Here is a 20,265-nt window from a genome sequence, read left to right on the forward strand (position 1 = left end):
CAAACACACCAAACTCTCTTTATTCAACCTTTTTATTGTGCAAAATTTTTAATTGTTTCCCTGAGATTCGTACTGCTGGAAAAAAAAACTGCAACTTTTTGGTCCATGTTGATAGCTGAGCCAGAGTCTACTAGTCTTTAACAGAACATGACTCAGCATGTGGAGGACAGCTGTCATACCCCTGCAGGTTAGGATCATCCTCTGCTGCTGCTGATGGATCCTCCACACACACACAGCGAACATTAGTGGAACCTGCCGAGAAGAGTTTCCGTGGGACACCTGTCCAACTTCTTTCCACTCCACCACTGTGGAAAAAAACAGTAACTTCTTTACTTTCTTTGTGTGTATCATTAGCCTTTCACCAGTCCCAGAAAAGCATATATTGTATATATTTATGTATATTTCTATACCTCTTAGTAGAGCACCAGACTCTTCCTCCATTGGCAGAGCTCCACTCTGAGTTACAGGCTGGAAATTGAACCTTCTCAGCCTCAGACTGGGCCTTCATTCTCCGGCCCTCTGCTAGAGATTTTTCCATGTGCACTAAGGCCTCTGTGGGCTGCCCAGTGTCGCTGTAGAAGCGTCCTATCAGCAAACCTGAAATTAAAAGGAGGAATTGAACTGAAGTCAGTTCCGCCAAGGATCAGTCATACTGACACTGAAATTTCAAAATGTATTTTTAAACTGGTTGCACGGAAGGTTTAAAGCTGGGTATACTGCCTCTCCACATTTCAATGTTCTTTTCTGAATGAACACCAGATCTTCACCAGACCTGCTGGTTCATGACCCATTAGAGGGACAGGCCTCAATGATCAAAGTCTGCTCATAGCTCCACCCCTGACAGGCCTCCAGGGGACAGGCCAATCAAAGCATAGTGAGTTTGTGGGGAGCCTTTCAGACAGAGGCTGATATAAGGGTTTTTGTCTCTTTAAGGCTCCCTGCTCCACAAACCCCCTTCCCCTCTGACTGGCCAGCCATCTGTAGGCCTGTCTGGGGCAGCAGTATGGGAAGGCCTCGGTGTTGGAGGCCCATCCTTCAACATGTCAAACAAGATAGGAGAGACTTTTGTGATGACCTCATCATATCAGCAAGTCTCATGAAGATCTCGAAGACTTCTTTACTTTAAGAATGGACCATTTTGATCAGTTTACATTCAGATTCAGGGGTTTCTATAACATATGTAAAAGTCTGACAATCTGCACACATTAATTATAGACATCCAGCTTTGTTACTTTATATCCATGTTTAAAATATGGGAAAGCAGCGTACACCCTCTTTAAACTTATCTCTCTAGAAGCCAGGAGGATTATGGGAAAAATGGAAGAAGAGCAAGAAAAAAGGTCAAACATGACATACCTACAGCTTTGTACTCCCTCTGATAGAAGGTCAGCCAGTCATATAGGGCCAACACCTGCAGCGGGGACAGACTGGACACATCATCTGTCAGGCCACTTTCTGTGAAGTCCCCAGTGATGTAGGCCAGTGAGGCATCTTTACCTGAAAACACACGCACACACACACAGTTCATAACAGTGCAGTACAGTAATCTACTTAAGCTGTTAATGTGCTTTTAATAGACTGGAATTCATGTTCTTTGTAGGCCACTACAGTGTGTTCACTTGTTTAAGTGTTCATCAGTATAAGACAATGTTTTAACACCTCACAGTGGTTTAATAGTGAGAGACAACATCACAACACAAGAGGCTCTGAAGAGGGAGGAAAGAATCACCTGCCATGCCATGATAAGCACCCCCAGGTCCATAGTGCTTGTGCCCCGCATGCACATCAAATACCTGTCCCAGTATTGCGAGATAAAGACCCTTGCTGCCTTCTTCTCCATCATACAGAGACAATTCACGCCTGCTCAGGAGCCGCAGAAGGGGCCCCTGGTTTGATTCGTTTCCCAGTTCAAAGAGCCAATCCCAGGGTAGAAACAACAGAGCTACAGGTAAAATCCCGACAAACACATAGCTGAGCATCCTGGTCAAATAAATTGTTTGGTACGTGATTAATTTTCATTACATCCTTTTTAAAAAATCTGACAACCACTATAAATCCATGACAACGCAGGTGCTTCCGTGATGGGGATGTGTCGTCCAAGGACGAGTTGGTTTGAAGATCCAACTCCTTTTAACTGAGGAGGAGCCCTCAGACTGAGAGAAAACTAATAGTGTATAATGTTTATTTCATTCTTTTCAAGGTTGGAGGATTTATGATATAGCTGAACCTTTTACAAATCTGTTGATACAATCATAAATCTCACTGTTCTTAAAACGATATACAGGAGAAATAGATAAATTTCAAACTGATATATTTTTTAAATTATGTGTCTGCACATAGTATCATTGCATTAGTAACTGAACCATTTGGTTACTCTTTATTATTTCTCTTATGGAAGACAACCAGTATTAAAATTCTTTACACTGCCAAAGTGATTTAACCAGGTAATAACTGTCATCTGTGGGTTCTGTAAGTGGGAATATTATTCTAGTCTATTCTAATTTATGAATAACAATCTTATCCCATGCTATTTAATTTCAGTCATGATGTCTCATTCTTTTTCAAATGCCTGTAATGACAAAGGAAAGGATATGACTACTTGGTTGCATTAGAACTAAAGTTTAGAATACAGAGGGAGGAAAAAGTAGTGGTTTCCTCCTTAAGATGCCCTGCCTTAACTTTGACACGATGTAGATTGTCTTTATGTAACTGGCACTTATTTTTATATGAGTCAAAATAATCCGGATCGTTAAATGGAGCTGTAACTCCCATCCTATCCCCCCTTACTTGGACCCAATACAGCGCATGCGCACAATACTTACGTAGAGGACGTTTCAAGCAAGTTGACGCACAGTACGTCAATGCGGTAGTAGTGAACGGCAGATCGCTGTCTGTAGGTTAGAGAGGTCTGAGTACAGACCGGTTCTAGAAACTGACACCCAGTGGGCCGCACAGATTTTCGGGGGAGCTGTGAGACGGTGAAACAAACATGGGAAACGCGGAGAGCGGCTGCGGGGGCGGCAGCGGCGACGAGGAGGACATAGAAACGGAGAGCCCCGGTTTCGCGGAAGACAGTCCGGCCTCTGCGGCCACTGGCGTCGGCGGCGGAGGCGGAGGAGGCTCCGGTTCTGGGAGAAGCGGAAGGGGATCTAATAACCTACCAGTGCCCACCAGTGGACCACCTAACCCCGGGGTCCTTCTTGAGCAAGTCAAACTGAGGGAAGCGGCGGCTCGTATCAGTGACTCAGGAGTTGCGATCCAGGAGTCAGTGTTGGCTGGGAATGAGGGAGTCCTGGTGCGGTGGCTGGAGGACCGGATGAACCGAGGAGAGGAGTCCGTCAATGTGGAACAATTCTGTGAGATGTTGGAGAGCAGAGACGCCCCTAGAGATGAGTGTGAAGAGGTATACACAGAGAGAAAGTCGCCTCCTGGTGTGACATGACATTATTTTGAACGCCATGTTTAGTCCTGCCCCAGAGCCAGGTGTGACACAAGTGTCCATGCCCATTTATGATGACTAATGAGTAACTATGATCTCCCGATGAGGCCTGAGAGGACAAGATATCCTGTAATCTGTTTACTTATCGTAGGGTGTACAAGTTAACAGATAAATAATCTGTCACTCTATCTAATTCTTTTGAGGTGTGTTGTCACTGAGATTCTAGCTTTGGCCTCCTGTAGCACAACACGTTGCTTTGTTGTCTGTTGTGTGACATCTGTTGTTTGACTAAAGGTCGCATATGAATGGGTTAACTAAAGTATGTGTACTTTAGTCTGCAATTGGCTTTGTGTGAGCAGATATGGAATGTCACTGCCACATTTTGAATGACACTCACCTCTTTAAAATATCACACCTACAAATCCCACCTGTTGAGATATGGTGCAGCTACTTTTTTTCTTTTTCAGTGGAATCAAATGATGGCTCACTAAAAGATACATGTGTTTCTTCAGCCCTGCCTTAAAACAACAAAAAAATGAGAGTGAATGCATTGTCTTACACACAAATGGTTTGTTAAAGCATGCTCTTGTCTGAATATAAACGCGATCTAAAGTGTCATGATGTGCTCTGTCTCTGTCTCAGGCCTTTGCACAGTTCGACGCAGAGGGAGACGGGGTGGTGGATGTAGAGAGCATGCTAATGGCTCTGAAGAACTCCAACGGAGCTAATCTAAAGGGAGAGCTGAGTCATGTGATAAGACAGCTACAGGCGTGCTCCCTAACTCCAGGTATGAGATGTGATTTGTTTACCAGGATCAACATGGCCGACAGTATTTGAATAGATTCAATTATCAGGTGAAAGAGAAGCCACCGCTTTCATCTCTTTGTTTTGTCTTCGTTTTTGTTTCCTCACAGGTTTTGTTGACATATTCTCCAAGACCAAAGACAGGTTAGGGGCACATGCCTCAAAGATCCTTAAGTTCCTACACAGGAATCGTATTCCCAGCAGTGCCATACCTTTCCCTATCTTAGAGGGCTACAACAGTATCTGCACCATGAGGTCCAGCGTGGTCCAGGACTTCTTAGAGTTCCTCCTACAGAAAGAAAAAGGTGAACACAGGTTTTATTTGTACATTTCATAAAGAACTCCAACAGATTTCAAACTTGAATTAAATCTCAAAGTGTGACTCTTCGTAATGTACATCTCTGTCTCTCAGATTTAGATATCCAGTACCGAGCAGAGCTGGACCGGGATCCAGAGGTAGACAAGGTGAAGGTAGTCACACAGTGCTACAGCTCAATAGAAGCGTCATCCAACGTTTCAGACGTCAACAAGATGACAAATGGGGAAACAACATCTTTCTGGCAGTCGGACGGCAGTGCTCGCTCACACTGGATCAGGCAAGGACTCCTTCTCTGTGAAATGTGACTCCATGTGTAGCTCTTTGTCCTTGCTTGCATCGTCTGCTGTGACTCAGAAACATGTCTCTTTTCTGTCCTTAGACTGAAAATGAAGCCAGATGTGGTTTTGAGGCGGCTGGCCATCGCTGTGGCGTCAAATGACCACAGCTACATGCCTCAGATTGTGTGTGTGGCGGTCGGGAAGAACCGGCGTTCCCTGCAGGAAATCAGAGACATCCGGATACCCAGCAATGTCACAGGCTACATAGCTCTTCTGGAGAATGCCAACATCACACATCCCTGTAAGTCTGTGATGCTTCATTTTCATCTGTTTGTTGGGACATTTGGAGAAACCATCTTTCCTTTCCTGTGAGATCAGACTCATTTCATTTCCAGTCAAACACAAGGTAACACAAGGAAGTACTCTGCAAAGAAAGCCATCCTACGACCCCCTCTGCTAATAAGGTTAGATGTCTACCACATGGCTCCTCATGACCTCAAAGCCTGAGAATGAACGAAGGGAGATGGGCAGAGAGAGCCAGCACATCACGGAGGTCATCTAAGTGTGTACCTCCCTTCACTAATGTTTCGTTAAAGGCTGATACACATTACAGGATTCTTCAAACCATCACACATTCAGAGAGCACACACTTGATGATAGCAAAAGGTAGATCACACAAGATTCTTCAGCAGAACCTCAGCTTCTTCACGCTCAATATGTCAAATCGCGCATAGTAAAATGTGACTTTGGTGTAAACAAACATGACGAATGAATGGGAAAAAGCAATGGTGGTTCTTTTCAGCTTCTAGAATTTTGAAAAGAAAGCACATGAGAAAAAAAAAAGGTTATGGAAAAAGTTGTGGCGATGTTGGAAATGTGGGCAATATACGTAAATATATGCGTAAAGTCGTCAAAAGTAGGGGTGCACCGATCACAATATTCTAGCCAATCACTGGTCTTTAAAAAGCCCGACCTGCCGATACCTATTTGGGCCGATACCGATTTTATTTTTTATTTCTGATATACAACACCATATACCTTCAATGTTCCAATCTTACGTTATTAAAAATCATTGAACAATACCTGTGAAACAATAAAAAATCTTTATGTTTTAACTTGAACAACCAATACAGTGTCCTGAGTTTTAGGTCTCAGAGAAAAAAGCAACAATGGCTGGCTGTCAGACCTTCCTGGAGTTATATAAGATCAGTTTCATATGTAAGGATAGGCCGATCACCAATTCCCTAAAGTCAAGTAAATTGGCACGATCGATTGGCCGATCAATGGTGCACGTCTACTCAAAAGTATTACAGATAGAATTCTTACTTCCTCTTCGGTCAGTCAGCTGAGTCAGCTATCATTTTGATTGGCTTTATTACACGCTGTACCTGCTCAGCTACCCTCAGAGCACCCCACACACCACAGGATTTCTAGTGGCAAATTTTAAACATGTTCGTTATCTATGATTTCTCAATCAGAGGCCTTCTGAGCAGCTCTGACCAGACAAAATCACTCTAAACACACCCCACACCACAGGAAAATCGCACACAATGTCATTTACACACAGGGGGTCATCAGGACAAAAAAACAGCCCGATTACCTTAAGTTAGGCCAACTGAGAGAGGCTTAGTTAGTAGTTCCAGCATCCTGGAGCAGTCCTCCTTCATATGAGCGCTCACCATCCATCTTATCCATCAGCAGAACATTCCAACAGTACCGTACAGTGTATGGATGCACCGATCCGATCCTTGTATCGGCGCCGATCCAGCCCCCAAAGCTGGATTGGGTATTGTGGGAAAGGATCGGTCTAAACTTGACACTAAGGCAAAGCTAGGACTTAGTCTGCAAGGTGTAAAATTTTACAATCAAACAGTCATTTCTGTAAATTCTGAAGTTTTTTTTTAACCAAACTGCTGTTAAACATTTAGTTTGAATAAATATTAACTTCAGTAATTCCATATGTACTCATTTTTGTCTTTTACTCAAAACATTACCAGTCTTATCCCACAGTAGAGCATGCAGGTTATTATTTAACACTGGTATCTTATCAGGATTGGTGTCGGTTGATACCCAAAGCCAAGGTATTGGTAATCATATCGGGACAAGAAAAGCTGGATTGGTGCATCCCTAGTACAGTGATGGCACATCCAAGCTGCAGGTGGTGATAACAATGATACTGCCTGGTCTACACACTCATCATGTTAAGAAACCCCCTACATCCTTCATAGAAAGCTGGAGTTTTTGATGGCTCAACTCAAACATAAGCCTCTTTGAACCTTGGATTGACTCAAACTGAAATTAAGACATGTAAGACGGGCACTGGTCTGTTTTTCCATTTGCTGCAGACAGAGGTTAAAACGAGGATTTTCGTCTTCAGTCTCTGTTGGTGAAGTCAACTAGCTACACCTGCTCTTTTATTTTAAATGAATCAGTCCTGTAAGGTACTCCACAGCCACAGATGTTTCAAGCTGATTGTTTACTAAACTTCTCTGTTTGCCTCACACATAGCTGAGCATCACACGTAGCCGAGCATCACAGTCCTCTCCAGAATAAGTTGACACCGTATGATGCGAAGGCTCCTATGAGGAGTTTTTAGCCGGTTATGAAACCAACTGAAATCAATACTTCAGCCTCCGTTCAACCCAAAAATTCCACCAAGACCGTCAGCGACAAGATGAATCATTCGATAAAGCTGTTTTTTTTTATAAGCCTGTACCCTCTGCCACTGCTGAGAGACACACAGAGATGAAGTCATCCACTGCGCGCTGCAGGAAAGCTTTTGTTTAAAACTTCAACATCAGAAAGTCACAGTTAGAGATGCATCAGACTGTTTAAAAGAAGCAGGATGAAGTTTCCGTCAGATGTGCACATTTGAAAGACAAGGTCAGCACAAAGAAAAGATGATGTGTTTAGTTTCAACTGAGGGTGACAGTAAGTGAGATTTGTTGAAGAAAGAATCTCGTTTAATGGTCATGCTAGTGTCCAGTAGTTTTGACATCTGTCAAGTTTGCTGAAGAAAGAAATATCTTTATTGGTTACGACCGGTTTAAATCAATCCAGTATTGGTTTTAGATATATCTTCATGGCTTCATCGTTCTCAAAGAAACAATGATTGAACGTATCGTGAAATCCATCAGTCGGCTAACTGCTCCATGTGTTTACAAACTCCAGACATCCAAATCAACATTAAGCGGTGCCTGAGTGACGGATGTGACACTCGGATTCATGGTTTGAAGACACTGGGTTATCAGATTACCAAGAGTAAAGAGGTGTCTGTGTCCGACGCTTCGGCCATCTGGTACCTGTCTCTCCTCACCTCGCTGGTCACTGCATCCATGGAGACCAACCCTGCCCTGGCTCAGACTGTCCTTCAGAGCACACAGTAAGATTTCTTTACATGTATTTATGAGTTTCCTGTTTACGTCTACGGTGGTTGAGTTCAGTTTCTCACACGCTTTTGTGGTTTTTCTTCATTCCAGAAAAGCCTTACGACACATGCCGCCCCTCTCCCTCACGCCATCATCGACCGAGTTCCCCAAGTTCTTCTCTTTGAACATCCTGGAGGAGGTGGATGGATTTCTCCTCAGGATAGCAGAGTAATGATGATTACATCAGCACACTTACTCATCACTGCCACACTGGCCTCATAATGCTGACATCATCGCAGAGAAAACAGGAGAAAGGCAGAGTATTGATTCAATCAGGCGATGACACACACTCTCTGTGATTCAGTTTATGCCCTGTGGATCTATTTTAAGTGGACAGAGTCTTTATTTTAAAGTGAGTGTTTGCTTAAATAACCAAACAGAACCAGTTGACTGTTAAATATATCTATCCTCCATTCAGGCATTTTATTTAAGGGTTGTTTTTCTCTGTAGTGTTTTTCATTTTGTAGATACAGTATTTAAAGAAAAAACTCTTGAGTTGTTCCTCGGTTTCAGATTCAAACAACTTTACTAATCCCACATGGGGCTATTTGTGTGGAGAAGCTTGCACAAGACAGATACACAAACAGAAACAAGGAAAAGCTGACATAAAAGCAACAGTTTAAAAAAATACACAAGGGGTTAAAAGTTAAGAACACTGAGAGACTAAAGGAGATGATGACACTGGGCAAGGTCAAAAGTCAGTCCGACAGAATAAATACAAGTTCCAATAAATAAAAAAAGATAAAAGATAAGAGATAAGCAGCGCCAAGATAAAAGATTGTTAAGGAGCATTCAAGAATCTAATCGCAGAGGAGATGAATGACTCAGACTAACAGTTTGTTTTACAAGCAGGTAAAACATAGCGACGCTGTGAAGGCAATAAGCAGAATTCGTTACAAAGGACATGGGTTGGAGAGGCTAAAATAGTCACAGCCTTTCTGAGTGTCTACTGGTTGCAGCAGTTTGTGGTCTAAAACAGAAGATAATTGAGTACTGATGTCTTAAGAGTTTGGATTATTAACCACAAATGTTTATGATCTGGATGTAGTCTTAGTGATGTCACTCATTGTATGTGGTAGAGGAGTTTTGAAGCCAAATGATGGCAGCTGCCAGATTGGAAAGAGGCATTCATTGTGTAAATTAATGTTCAGCTCTTAGTCTTTACACCTTCAAAACAGATAGGATAGTTGAATGAATGAATGAATGAATGAATGAATGAATGAATGAATGAATGAATGAATGAATGAATGAATGAAAGAAAGAAAATAAAGAAGCAAGCAGCATTTGAAGGGTCCTCGCAGTCTTGCCGGTCCCTTCTGCCGGCCTGTCATTCCTGTTTCCTTTCCACTGCCAAGGTATTACCTCCCCCTGTCAGGGTTTCATCCCTTTCTGTCCCTCTTAGTGCTATAACAGTTGATACCATGTATTATTTCCTCTGCTAAGTCACATGACCAGCTGCACAGAACTCCTAATCAGTGTGTGACATCATCACAGCAGAGGGAGGATTCAAATTCACAAAAGTTTACAAACAACTCATCATATAGGCCAGAATCTTGACCTAATCTGTGTAAAAAATATGATATTTTTGTAGGAAATTTTGCCAGGAATCCATTCATGTCATTTTTAAAAGCTGTACAGCTTTTACTTTTTTGTCTAGAGGCCCAAATGTAGCAGCCTGTGCAAGGTGGAGGCTCCAAACCTATTGATTCTGATGGAGGAAGCTGAGAGGGCTTTTGTGGGGTTCATGACCTTGAAGGCTCGTCATTCGAAAAGCGGGTCCGAAAGGTCAAAATCCCGCACAGCTTTTGTAAAGCAGGGTCTAGTCTCTCATGTGAGCGGATTTCAAGCCGTCACCATTTATGGTTTGGGAGGAGATCATTTTTGCAGAAAGGGTAAAATTGTGGCAAAATCTTATTTTGAAAGGCAAATTGCCGGCTTCATAATGTCTTTTTGTGTGTCTCAATGAGACGAACAATTTGACATTGGTTTTATGTCTGTACAACATTTTTACAGGCCACTAGGGCCATTTAAGTGTGCCTAGGTGGCGCTAGAGGGCATATTATGGGATGTTTGGGGTCAGGTTTGTTATTATATCAAATTTTTTGGCGACAGTGAGATGTGTGCCAGTTTTGGTGAGTTTTTGAGCAAGTTTAGGGGGTTAATTAGAGATCGAAGACTGGACGGAATAATAAAAAAATGGACGAAGAACAATAGTGCCCTCGGCCTTTGGGCAAGGACCCTAATAATCAAAACAACAATAACAGTATGGACTGTAACGTGCAAAAAGGAGAAAGATGAGGCAAAAGCTTATTTCCACATTACAGTTTATACAAATAGAGAAATGATACAAGAAAAGGAATTCAGGGTTGAAATGTGAATCAGGAACTTTTTTGCTTTTAAATTGAGCCTAAAGGAGATTTTTTATCGTTTTCTTAATTATCATTTCACCAAATTTTAAGTCAAATCTGAATGAGTTTTTAGGGGTTTGCTTGTTGAAAAGGTTCCCGGAGTTTTTGGCAGGTGCAGAAAGATTCCTTTAGAAACTGTTTCAGTCATTAAAGGTCAGATTGCACCAGTCACTGCAAATCTTTGATTAACTTCAGCTGGCTACAAAGGTTGAGAGTAGAAAAGATATTCTTGGAGGCACACTGACACAACAGGAAAAGTTACAGCTACTAATGCTTTTGTAAACACAGATAAGGGTAAGCAAGTGCCAGAACAGCTACAGTCCTCTCAGTAAAGACACCTCTGAACTAACCGTCAGTTTGTCTCTGTTCCTCTGCAGCTGCTGTGTGAGTCCTGACGCAGAGCTGACCCTCCTCGCCTTCGCTCTGGCCCGAGGCAGCGTGGCGAAAGTTCTTCAGGCCCTGTCGTGCATCAGCGATCATCTAGAGGCCGAGTACAAGGCCTCGGCTCTCATCGTGTCCATGGCCTCCGTCAGGCTGCGACTACTCAATCGCAACGGTAACGTGACCAGCCTTCCTTCACTCTCACTCACTGCAGGACATTCGAAACCGCAGCCCGGGGAGAGAAAGTGCTTAGCCTACACAGAGGAGATGCATTAGTGGAGTGTGCGGTGGAAAATTGCTAATTTCGTTACCAGGCTGCAGCTCAGTGCCCCTCAGTACAGGAATGAAATCTTAGCCTGCATGGAAAACGATCAAACAATCACCTGTGCAGTCACAGAAAACGCAGCAGTAGTGATTGATGTCTCATTACAGGTAAACCTCTCCAGCTGCACCTGCAGGCCTGCGACGTGAAGAGCAAAGAGGAGAAGTCCGGACCAGAGAACATGCTCACAGAGAGCGCCACTGGAGATGGTACAGCTAAAAACTAGCTCAGAGAAAATTACACAATTACATCTCATCAGAAAAATTGAATGTTTGTGTTGCTCTGCAGGTTTTCTTACAGAGAGTGGCAGAAAGAAAGCCAGCGTGATCCTGTCCACAGAGGACCAGAGCAACTTCCAGGTCACTCAGATGAAGATCAAAGTGAGGCTCAGTTTGAGAGAGATTTGACCAGAAACAAAGATTTACCGCGGATAAAACTTGATCTCTGCTCTTTATGATTAAGGTGAGAAAAGGAGCCATCGGTGCAAAATGTGGCTTGGTGTTTGCGTACAAGGAGGAAGACTCTTTTGATGCAGAGAAGCATTTCAAAAGGTTCAAAAAGTTTGACTCTTGGGACTACAAGGCTTACAAAGAGTTTATACAAGACAAGTAAGGATGATATTTCTATTTACCTATCCTACGATGAAACCCCTCTTCACAGTATTTGTCTTTCTGAACGGTTAAAGCATCATGTTGTCACCTGACCTGCAGCGCGAGGAGTCCATCACAGTCAGAGGACGAGCCAATTGGCTGGTTCGAGCTGGAGGATGACTGGAACGACGTGGAGATCAAACTGCAGCAGTGTCGCGTTTCAAAGGTACATAAATGCATCCAGTTGAAAGTCGAACACATTTATTCTTCTGTGTTCCTCATGCATTATTCATCCACATCAAGCATTTATTCCTCAATGTATGTTTCCACGCCATCAGACGTTTTTTCATTCATTATTTAAGCCTTCCTAAATAAAGTGCCTGTGATAAATGCTGTGTCTGATTTCCTGTTATCTGTTTCTCCTCTTCCCAGTTCCTGATGGTGAAGTTTCTGTGCACCAGGCAGGACTCTGCTGAGCGCCTCGGGGTGCAGTCCCTCACCTTCAGTGGCTACCTGTGCCCTGGAGCGGAGAGGCTGGGAGATCTGGACGACCTCAGTCCCGAGGGGGAGAGCTTTGACTGTGATAGCGTCACCGGCCTTTGTCTTCTGAACAAGACACTATTCTTCATCCAGCAGCTAACACGAGACATGGTAACTCCTCACCTCTCAGATATCTTCAGATTTAGCCAGGGAGGTTCATCTTCAAACATCATCATTCAGCATCTGAAAATCAAACTGTGCAGGATGGACTTCCTGCCACTTAATATCAGATTTTTAAGTTAATTTTACTTAGATTTCACATCAAAACGGAGGTGACATGGTGGTGTTACTCCTGGGTTGTCACTGACACTGGCTGGTGTTTCATTTTTGAAACTGGATTGCTTTAATATTAGCTAGATTATTAGATTACATAGTTTCCTCAAGACTTAGTGTTTAAATTTATATACTTTATTTAAAATCTGTTTAGACCCAATCAAACCTATTTCAATTTAGTTGGACTCTTTTTTTGGATGTTGACATTAAATTTTGTAGTTAGTCAATAGTATGTCCTTTAACTTGGCGTCTAACTTTTTTACAACCCCTTGAAACGATCTTGAACTTGAAAACACCAGAAAGAAACAGGAAGGAAAGGAGTTACTTTGTTTGTGGCAGGAAACTCTTGGGGTTTTGAAGTTCTTCAGTATTTGACACAGGATTTACCAAAAACAGAGGTCTTATCATGGTGCTAAAATAAAAATACTTAAACAGAAAAAATGCTCGGTATAAGAAACTTAACATAATGTTATCTTTGCTTATTCATTCCCTAAAGTCTTTCACTTTCACTTCATTCATTGGTTTAATTCCAGTGATGAAGCCTACCCTCTTGTGGCTGTTGGGACACAGTACAACATGATACATTAAAGGGCTGTGAGGAGTTTGAAAGTGATCTTAAAAAAAGTCTCCCTTCTAGATATCTGCCTGATCACAAACCACACTTTAAAATGAGATTATCAGCGCCAATATTGCTGGTTACAGGTTATTTTAAATTGCTACTTCTTAGCTTCCAGTTTGGGTCGTCCATGACCACATTGATTTACTGCACGTCTATGTCTCTATGACAATACCACGCTGGTTGATGAAGTTTAGAGGAGATAAAACACAGAGATCCGTGTTTTTCTCTGTTGAAAACGATTTCTGTGATTAATTTTGTTGTGATGGTGGACACTGGAGCCTAACTGTCAGACAGAAAAAGGACAGAAAAGCAGAAGAAGGCTAAACGAGAGAGTGATACTGCCCAAGCTAAAGGCTAATTAGCCTTAATCTGCAGTGGTCTGTTCAAACTTGAGAGTCTATCAATAAAATAAAGATTTAGGTTACGTTAGCTCTGCTTGGTAGATGACTGGCAGGACATAGCTAACCAGGATTTACTAACTTTACACATACAGACAGATTTTTCTGTCTAAATAAAGTATTTTTCATTTTCATTTTCATTTTCACATGTCTTAGAGCACCAGCTGGGCTAGATACAAACAGTTACTAAACTATATACAAGCTGACAGTGTTTACTTGTTGTCACGTTAGCCTACAGATATGTCAGAGCACCAGGCTGCTGACAGCGCTACACATAACCAGTTACTACAACGTCTGCTTGATGTCACATTTCAAACCGTAGTGTTATGTAACTGTACTAATAAATACCTTACCTTGGCACGTTGTATCCAGTAAAAAGTTGTCTCTAACAAAGTAAATTTGTTTTGATCTGATCTCCATTTAATTCCAAAAAAAAACACACACCTCACTAATAGTTATTTACAACAGTGAGCATGAGATTCTGAGCCAGAAGGCAATGAGGGGGTGCAATTACAAAAGATCCTCCTCATAGCATCTTTAAAGTCAACAGGTTTGTTTTAGTTTTTGTTTAATGGTGTTTCTTGATCTCCTTCTCTCCTTGTGTCTGCAGGATGCCTCTCACTTCAAGCAGAAGTATCTTTTGGACTTCAGTGGCCTCGGTCTGAACCTCTTCTGGAGCTTCTACAGCAAACTCAGGGAGATGTAAGTTTTTGCACGCTCATGTGTGTTTCCTGTCTTAAAACAAGCCTGGGAGTGAAGCACATCCTGATCCTGAGGCTCTGGATGCTGAGCAGAAACAGCAAATGAAAACAGTAGAAAACTAAGCACAATGGAAGTTGATGTTTTAAGTCATAGCACCACAAGTGATATTTCAGGCCATTGACCTTCACCAGACCTTAAACTGGTGTGCAGACTTTTCTACTTCTGTACTGTATCCACACACTTACCAGTTTTATTAATAACACACGAACAACAACAAACCATCCATCCACGAAATCAGACTCACTGGTTTCAAAGTGTTTTTTTTTATTACGTTCAAGCAAACTGATTGATGCCTGTAAAGGTGTCATTGTCTCTTTTTTTTTTTTTCAAAGAAAACTTCTGGTTGATCCTGTAATAATTCAATAATTACCACAGTGTGATGTGTAATTCAGCCCTGTATCTTCACAGTGAGGGAGATGAGGTGTTGAAGAGCCGCGTCCTGCTGCTCCAGCTGATGCAGAACTGTTTCCCCATGCTGCCCAACCCGCTGGAGCCCCGGAGCTCAGGGGACAGTAAAGGGCCAGAGGAGAGAGCCCCAGCAGCAGCAGCAGCAGCAGCAGCAGAGGGTCCATCCACATCCAGCAGTACAGAGCCGCAGTCTGAGTCTGTGAGGGCCGTGTGGGAGCTCTACACTCACCTCTGCCAGGGTAAGAAACAACTCAGCTTTCATACAAGTGAGACAGGAAAATGTGTTTGAGGGTTTATTGATCACAGGGTTTGTGTTTAACTTCTCAGAATTAATGAAATCTTTTAAGCAACTACATCTTCCCTTCGGAAACTGAAATCTTAAAGGGTGTAAATGTCTTAGTTTTGGTGAAATGGTCTTTCTTGACTCAAAAATGTTATGAGGAGGGTCTGTTTTAAATGCACTCCCACTCCACACACTTTTGTGAATTACTTTTAGTGAGTTGTGTGTTCGTTTTGGAAATAGCAGATAAGATTGGAAAAAAAAAAATGTTCAAGACAACTTTTCCATCACTACAAAGTTAGTCACAGAAATCGTTTTCAGCCGAGAAAAACACAGATCTCTCTTCTCACTACTAGATTTCATCAGCTGACATGGTGTTGTCATAGACATCTAGACGTGCTGTAGATCAATCCAGTCCTGCTCAACTTGAACAGGAAGCTAAGAAGTAGCAATTAAAAATAACCTGTAATCTTTAGTATTGGTGCTGATAATCTCATTTTAAAGTGTGGATTACAGTCAGGCATATATCTAAGAGGGAAACTTTTTCAAAATTACTCGGAAACTCCTCACAGCCCCTTTAATATGAGCAACAATTCACCTGTCAAGTTCAGTAAAATATCCAACTTCTAAATATTAAACAATAAAAATGGCGCCTGAATTTGCAAGTGTGTTAGGAATAATGTACAAGCTTCTTATATGAAGTCATAATTCTTATTTCAAGAAACTTGATATAAATGCTGCAAGAAAAGGTTTAAGTAAACTGCAGCTCATACAAAACAAACTAAGGCAGCACGCCTGGCTCTATAATGTCCATATGACACTAGTATCAGTAGGATGCACAGAAGTGTAGGCTGGCTAAAGGTGGAGGACAGGACGACTGCTTCGTTACTCTTGGCAATAAGGAAACTTTTGCAACTTAAAATCCCTAATTATCAGTAAAAGAAACTGAAACTAAACCTAGAATCATACATGTAAACTACTAGACAGGCAACAAAGCAATGAAGGCATAGAATTCCCTGTCACTGTCATTGACTAAATTAACACATAAATTTGTTTATTTTCTTAAATAAAAAACACATTGGCTCATCATATTTGTAGGACAATAGGCACACAGTGGTTGTGTCCTCCTTCAGTATTTTGTGGATTACATCTCTTTATTTTTGACGTATGTTAATGTAAAGTTTCAACTTTTGTGTTATATGTTTTTAATTTCTATTTCTAAAATGTGACTGATTGTACAGACTGTGTTGCATTCTTGTTAATTTGCATTATATGCTTGTAAATATATTTTTAGCCTGGACCCCAGGAAGACTAGTTGTTTAGTTTAGTGAGACAATTTTCTACAAATATTAGACTTTAACACCTGCATAAATCTCAATTAGATATGATGGTATAACTGAAGAGACACTTTAATAGAAGATATACGTAAAAAATATTTTTTTATAGATAAATGTACATTTTAAAGTTAGCAGATACAGTAAGATAGTTTGCTTCTTGGTAACAAATCTTACACTGTTTTAAAGTCTGTTTATTTCTCTTTTTAATGGAGCCACATTTGTAAGAACCATGTATTTGTGGGCTAAGCAGCAGAACTGAGTGTGTGAGCTGCGCCAATGAAAAATTGCCAGACCTTCTCTGCTAATGCCGTTGACTTTAGTTTGATGGACTGGATGATTGAAGTCTGAAGAAACAAGACACATCATCAGTTTAACAATTTATTAAATGAACATACAGGAGCAGCTTATTCTGCGGATGTTTCCTGGGTGCAAAACACAAGAAACACAAACACAGATTTTTTTTTTACTTTTTGTGCCAAGTTTGGTTAAAAATTCTTGTTGATATTATATGTCTTTGGACATTTCTGTTGTAAATTGGTTGGATAAATGTATAGTGTCTGATATGAGGAGAGTGTGTGCAGCAGTAATATCTGCGGTTTTTCCTCTGACAGTCGTGGACAGTCCTGAGGGTGAGACGGTGGTAGAAAAAGCTCTGCATAAAGAAGCAGTGAAGGCCATCCTGAACGGAGCAGCTGTTTTCTTCCCAGATAAACACGTCAGGAGAGACAAACTCTTCCACATGATGGTGAGTTAGTCAGAGAAAAGGTTTAACATATATAAACTTAACTCTGATAGTGATAAATTAACACGATAACGTGACTTTTACAGAAAAATATCACAGAAGAGGATCAACCAGAGTCGGTGAAGGTGACGTTTGAATCTCTCTGTAACTACTTCAGGTAAGCAGACTGCACATAAAGATACTTATCACATTCACATCCTGGTCAGAGGATGTTATAAGAAGCTGTGTGTTGTGTCTGCAGTGATCAGGATCCCAGTGGCCTTCTCCTGCTGCCTCCTAAAGGAGCTCCTGCAGACTTTGACATCAGCCCCATCCTGTCCGTCATGGAGACGTTGCTACTGGTGGCAACCAGAGAGGTGAGACATCTGCTCCACCCAGAACATCTCACCTGTCTCACTGACTTATCCACTATTCATCAGCTGCTGCTTCTCTGCTTTCTTCATGTCTCACCTTATTCACCCACTCTTCTCTCTTGTCTCCCAGTGTGAGGTGATGATGGTGGATGAGAGCAGTGGAGCGAGCAGGACGGTGCTGCTGTCTTTGTTCTGGGCTCTGCAGGGCAGTCTGCTGTCCTGGTGCTACCTGCAGCTCAAGACAGGTTCTTCCACTGCCATCGCTATGGAGCTGGCCAGAGACATCCTGCTCAAATGTAAGACACACAGACAAAGTTTCACAAATCAGTCAGCTGTGAGCTTCAAACCGCTGCTGTAGCATCTGAAAAACACACAAATAATGTTGCTGAAAAAAGCCACAGGGGGTGAATTGTGGAATTCAGGATGAGTGTTTGATTTAATGACTTCCCTCCTCTTCAACTGAATTTAATTAAAATGAATTGAACTGAATTCAATTAAATTGAATTGAACTAAATTAAATTGAACTGATTTGAATTGAATTGAACTGAACTGAATTGAATCAAATTGAATTGAATTGAACTAAACTAAACTAAACTTAACTAAACTAAACTAAACTAAACTAAACCAAACTAATTGAATTGATTAAACTGAATTGAATTGAATTGAAAAGCCTTATTTATCCTTGACGGGCAATTGAGGCGCATAGAGCAGTCAACAAATGAGAACTGACAGCCCCACCAAAGGACCATATTGCACATTGAATTCAGACTTTACTGTTAGAAATGCTACAATCCAAACTCCAAAAAAATAGGAAAAATAATAAATTAAATAAAATACAATAAAAACTGATGTACTAAAATATTAAAGTGCTAATGAAGTACTAAAACATTGAATAAATAAATACATTTAAAAGAACCCTCTAAAGCCTATTTCAGATGACTGTTAGTTTAAGTTATTAATCAGTTTATTATCAAAAGCATTGCAAGCAGCGGGTTGATTCACAGCAGCACAGGAAACACTGCCATATGTGGGCTGTAGGCTGATTTTCTGCAAATCAGCCAAATTAACCACCACCTAAGCAGACACCTCTGGTCTTACAATATGAAGTCCCATGCAAAAGTGCTAAAAACTGCAGTTCATTTAGTGTCCACTTGGCTGTAGAAGCACATACACACCTCTTAACTCTTTTGCTGCTGTTGACGTCTATGGACGTCAATTCAACGTCGAACGCTATTGACGTCTTTAGGCGTCAATTATGTTTGACAGCTGGCAGTATGAAGGTCTCTGCTCTGAAAACGGCTGGCAGTGAATGAGTTAAAAAAGACAATTTTGTAGCAAAAATAAACATGTTTACAGCCTGGTTCAAAATAAGATTTTTATCTGAAAAACACATTTCTCTAACAGCACAAACTTTGTCAGGTTGAATTTTTGAATAACTTGTTAAATTTGAATCGATAACATTTATGAGTTTTGACCATAAAAGGTCATGGCTGACTTGAATGACGGCTGGGCATCCTGTAGCTGTCTATGAAGAGGCTAAAGACCCGCCTCTTTACTAGACATTCACCGATCGATTGGTGCCCATTTCCTAAATTTTGGGGGATCTGTGATCAAGGATCGGTGATCGGTGATCAGCCCATCCTTACATATGAAACTGATCTATACCTCCAGGAAGGTCTGACAGCCAGCCATTGTGCTTTTTGCTCTGAGACCTAAAACTCAGGACACTTAACTGGTTGTTTAAGTGAAAACATGAAAATTTTATTGTTCACAGGTATTGTTCAATGATTTTCAATAATATAAGATTGGAACATTGAAGGTATATGCTGTCAGTTATAAAAAACAAAAAATAAAAATCGATATCAGCCCAAATTGGTATTGGTAGGTCAGGCTATTTTTAAGATCAGTGATTGGTCAGAAAATTGTGATTGGTGCACCCCTACTCTTTGCCTCATCCTGACTTGAACAAAGCTTGTGTTGAGTTCAGCATTTCTCATATGGTTTTCATCAATGATGGACTCCAAAACTCTGTATCTAAAACACATGGATGATGTCACAGAGAATACATCCACATATTATGCAGTCTGTGTATAATGTTACATTTCGTCACCTCAAGGGAAAGATGAAGTCATAAATCTTTGGCAGCTTTATTTTGACGAGTTGTTTGCTGAAAAGTTTAGGTTGTTGAACCTCCCTCCAGTGTTCTGTTCAATAATTACAATGATATAGAAAATTGATGGTGGTACTTAGTGTCACTTGGAATGATTAAATTTACAAATAAAAGCTCTAAAGATAATGGTTTTCTTGGTTCAGTGAGATCGCTCTAAATGTCATACTGGAGAAGGTTTTATGCTTCAGAAACATATAAATGTTTGTCTTTCTTGTGTTTATCAGATGTAGACCAGTTCCTGGGAAGTTTTAAAAGCATCCTTGGTTCCTTGCTGGAGAGATACACCGGTGCTGAAATCACTGAAAAACTGGGCAGCTCCATCCTCGCCACAGTCTTCAGACAGCTGGTAAAACTGACGTTTTCTGACCTTTCTTCATTTTCTCTACTCTGAGGTTTATAGAAATTCACATCCTG

The 20,265-nt window shown here is 41.2% G+C and overlaps 2 protein-coding genes across 2 annotated transcripts in view; one reads left to right on the forward strand and one right to left on the reverse strand.

Annotated features, from left to right (window-relative positions):
- Positions 1-23: 23 nt before the first annotated feature.
- cyb5d2 (cytochrome b5 domain containing 2) lies at positions 24-2,089 on the reverse strand. The gene is made up of 4 exons (XM_074672517.1): positions 1,730-2,089; positions 1,357-1,497; positions 411-597; positions 24-305 (listed from the first exon to the last, which is right to left on the reverse strand). The coding sequence occupies exons 1-4, from the start codon at positions 1,977-1,979 to the stop codon at positions 131-133; spliced, it is 753 nt and encodes a 250-aa protein (XP_074528618.1). The 5' UTR covers positions 1,980-2,089; the 3' UTR covers positions 24-130.
- Positions 2,090-2,837: 748 nt separating this feature from the next.
- Positions 2,838-20,265, forward strand: part of zzef1 (zinc finger, ZZ-type with EF hand domain 1) — a 57,076-nt gene continuing 39,648 nt past the window's right edge. The window contains exons 1-20 of the mRNA XM_074671999.1: positions 2,838-3,403; positions 4,082-4,226; positions 4,354-4,548; positions 4,656-4,839; positions 4,942-5,141; positions 8,012-8,222; positions 8,320-8,436; positions 11,054-11,232; positions 11,490-11,588; positions 11,668-11,759; positions 11,842-11,987; positions 12,090-12,195; positions 12,402-12,620; positions 14,410-14,501; positions 14,970-15,208; positions 17,198-17,331; positions 17,415-17,485; positions 17,570-17,684; positions 17,812-17,977; positions 20,076-20,197. Of these exons, the coding sequence (XP_074528100.1) occupies positions 2,990-3,403; positions 4,082-4,226; positions 4,354-4,548; positions 4,656-4,839; positions 4,942-5,141; positions 8,012-8,222; positions 8,320-8,436; positions 11,054-11,232; positions 11,490-11,588; positions 11,668-11,759; positions 11,842-11,987; positions 12,090-12,195; positions 12,402-12,620; positions 14,410-14,501; positions 14,970-15,208; positions 17,198-17,331; positions 17,415-17,485; positions 17,570-17,684; positions 17,812-17,977; positions 20,076-20,197 (3,246 nt within the window). The 5' untranslated portion in view covers positions 2,838-2,989. The remainder of the gene's footprint in view (positions 3,404-4,081; positions 4,227-4,353; positions 4,549-4,655; positions 4,840-4,941; positions 5,142-8,011; positions 8,223-8,319; positions 8,437-11,053; positions 11,233-11,489; positions 11,589-11,667; positions 11,760-11,841; positions 11,988-12,089; positions 12,196-12,401; positions 12,621-14,409; positions 14,502-14,969; positions 15,209-17,197; positions 17,332-17,414; positions 17,486-17,569; positions 17,685-17,811; positions 17,978-20,075; positions 20,198-20,265) is intronic.

This window comes from Halichoeres trimaculatus, unplaced genomic scaffold, assembly GCF_033239565.1.
Source record: "Halichoeres trimaculatus isolate MK-OKI-2021-1 unplaced genomic scaffold, fHalTri1.1 fHalTri1_scaffold_6, whole genome shotgun sequence".
NCBI classification, from domain to species: domain Eukaryota; kingdom Metazoa; phylum Chordata; class Actinopteri; order Labriformes; family Labridae; genus Halichoeres; species Halichoeres trimaculatus.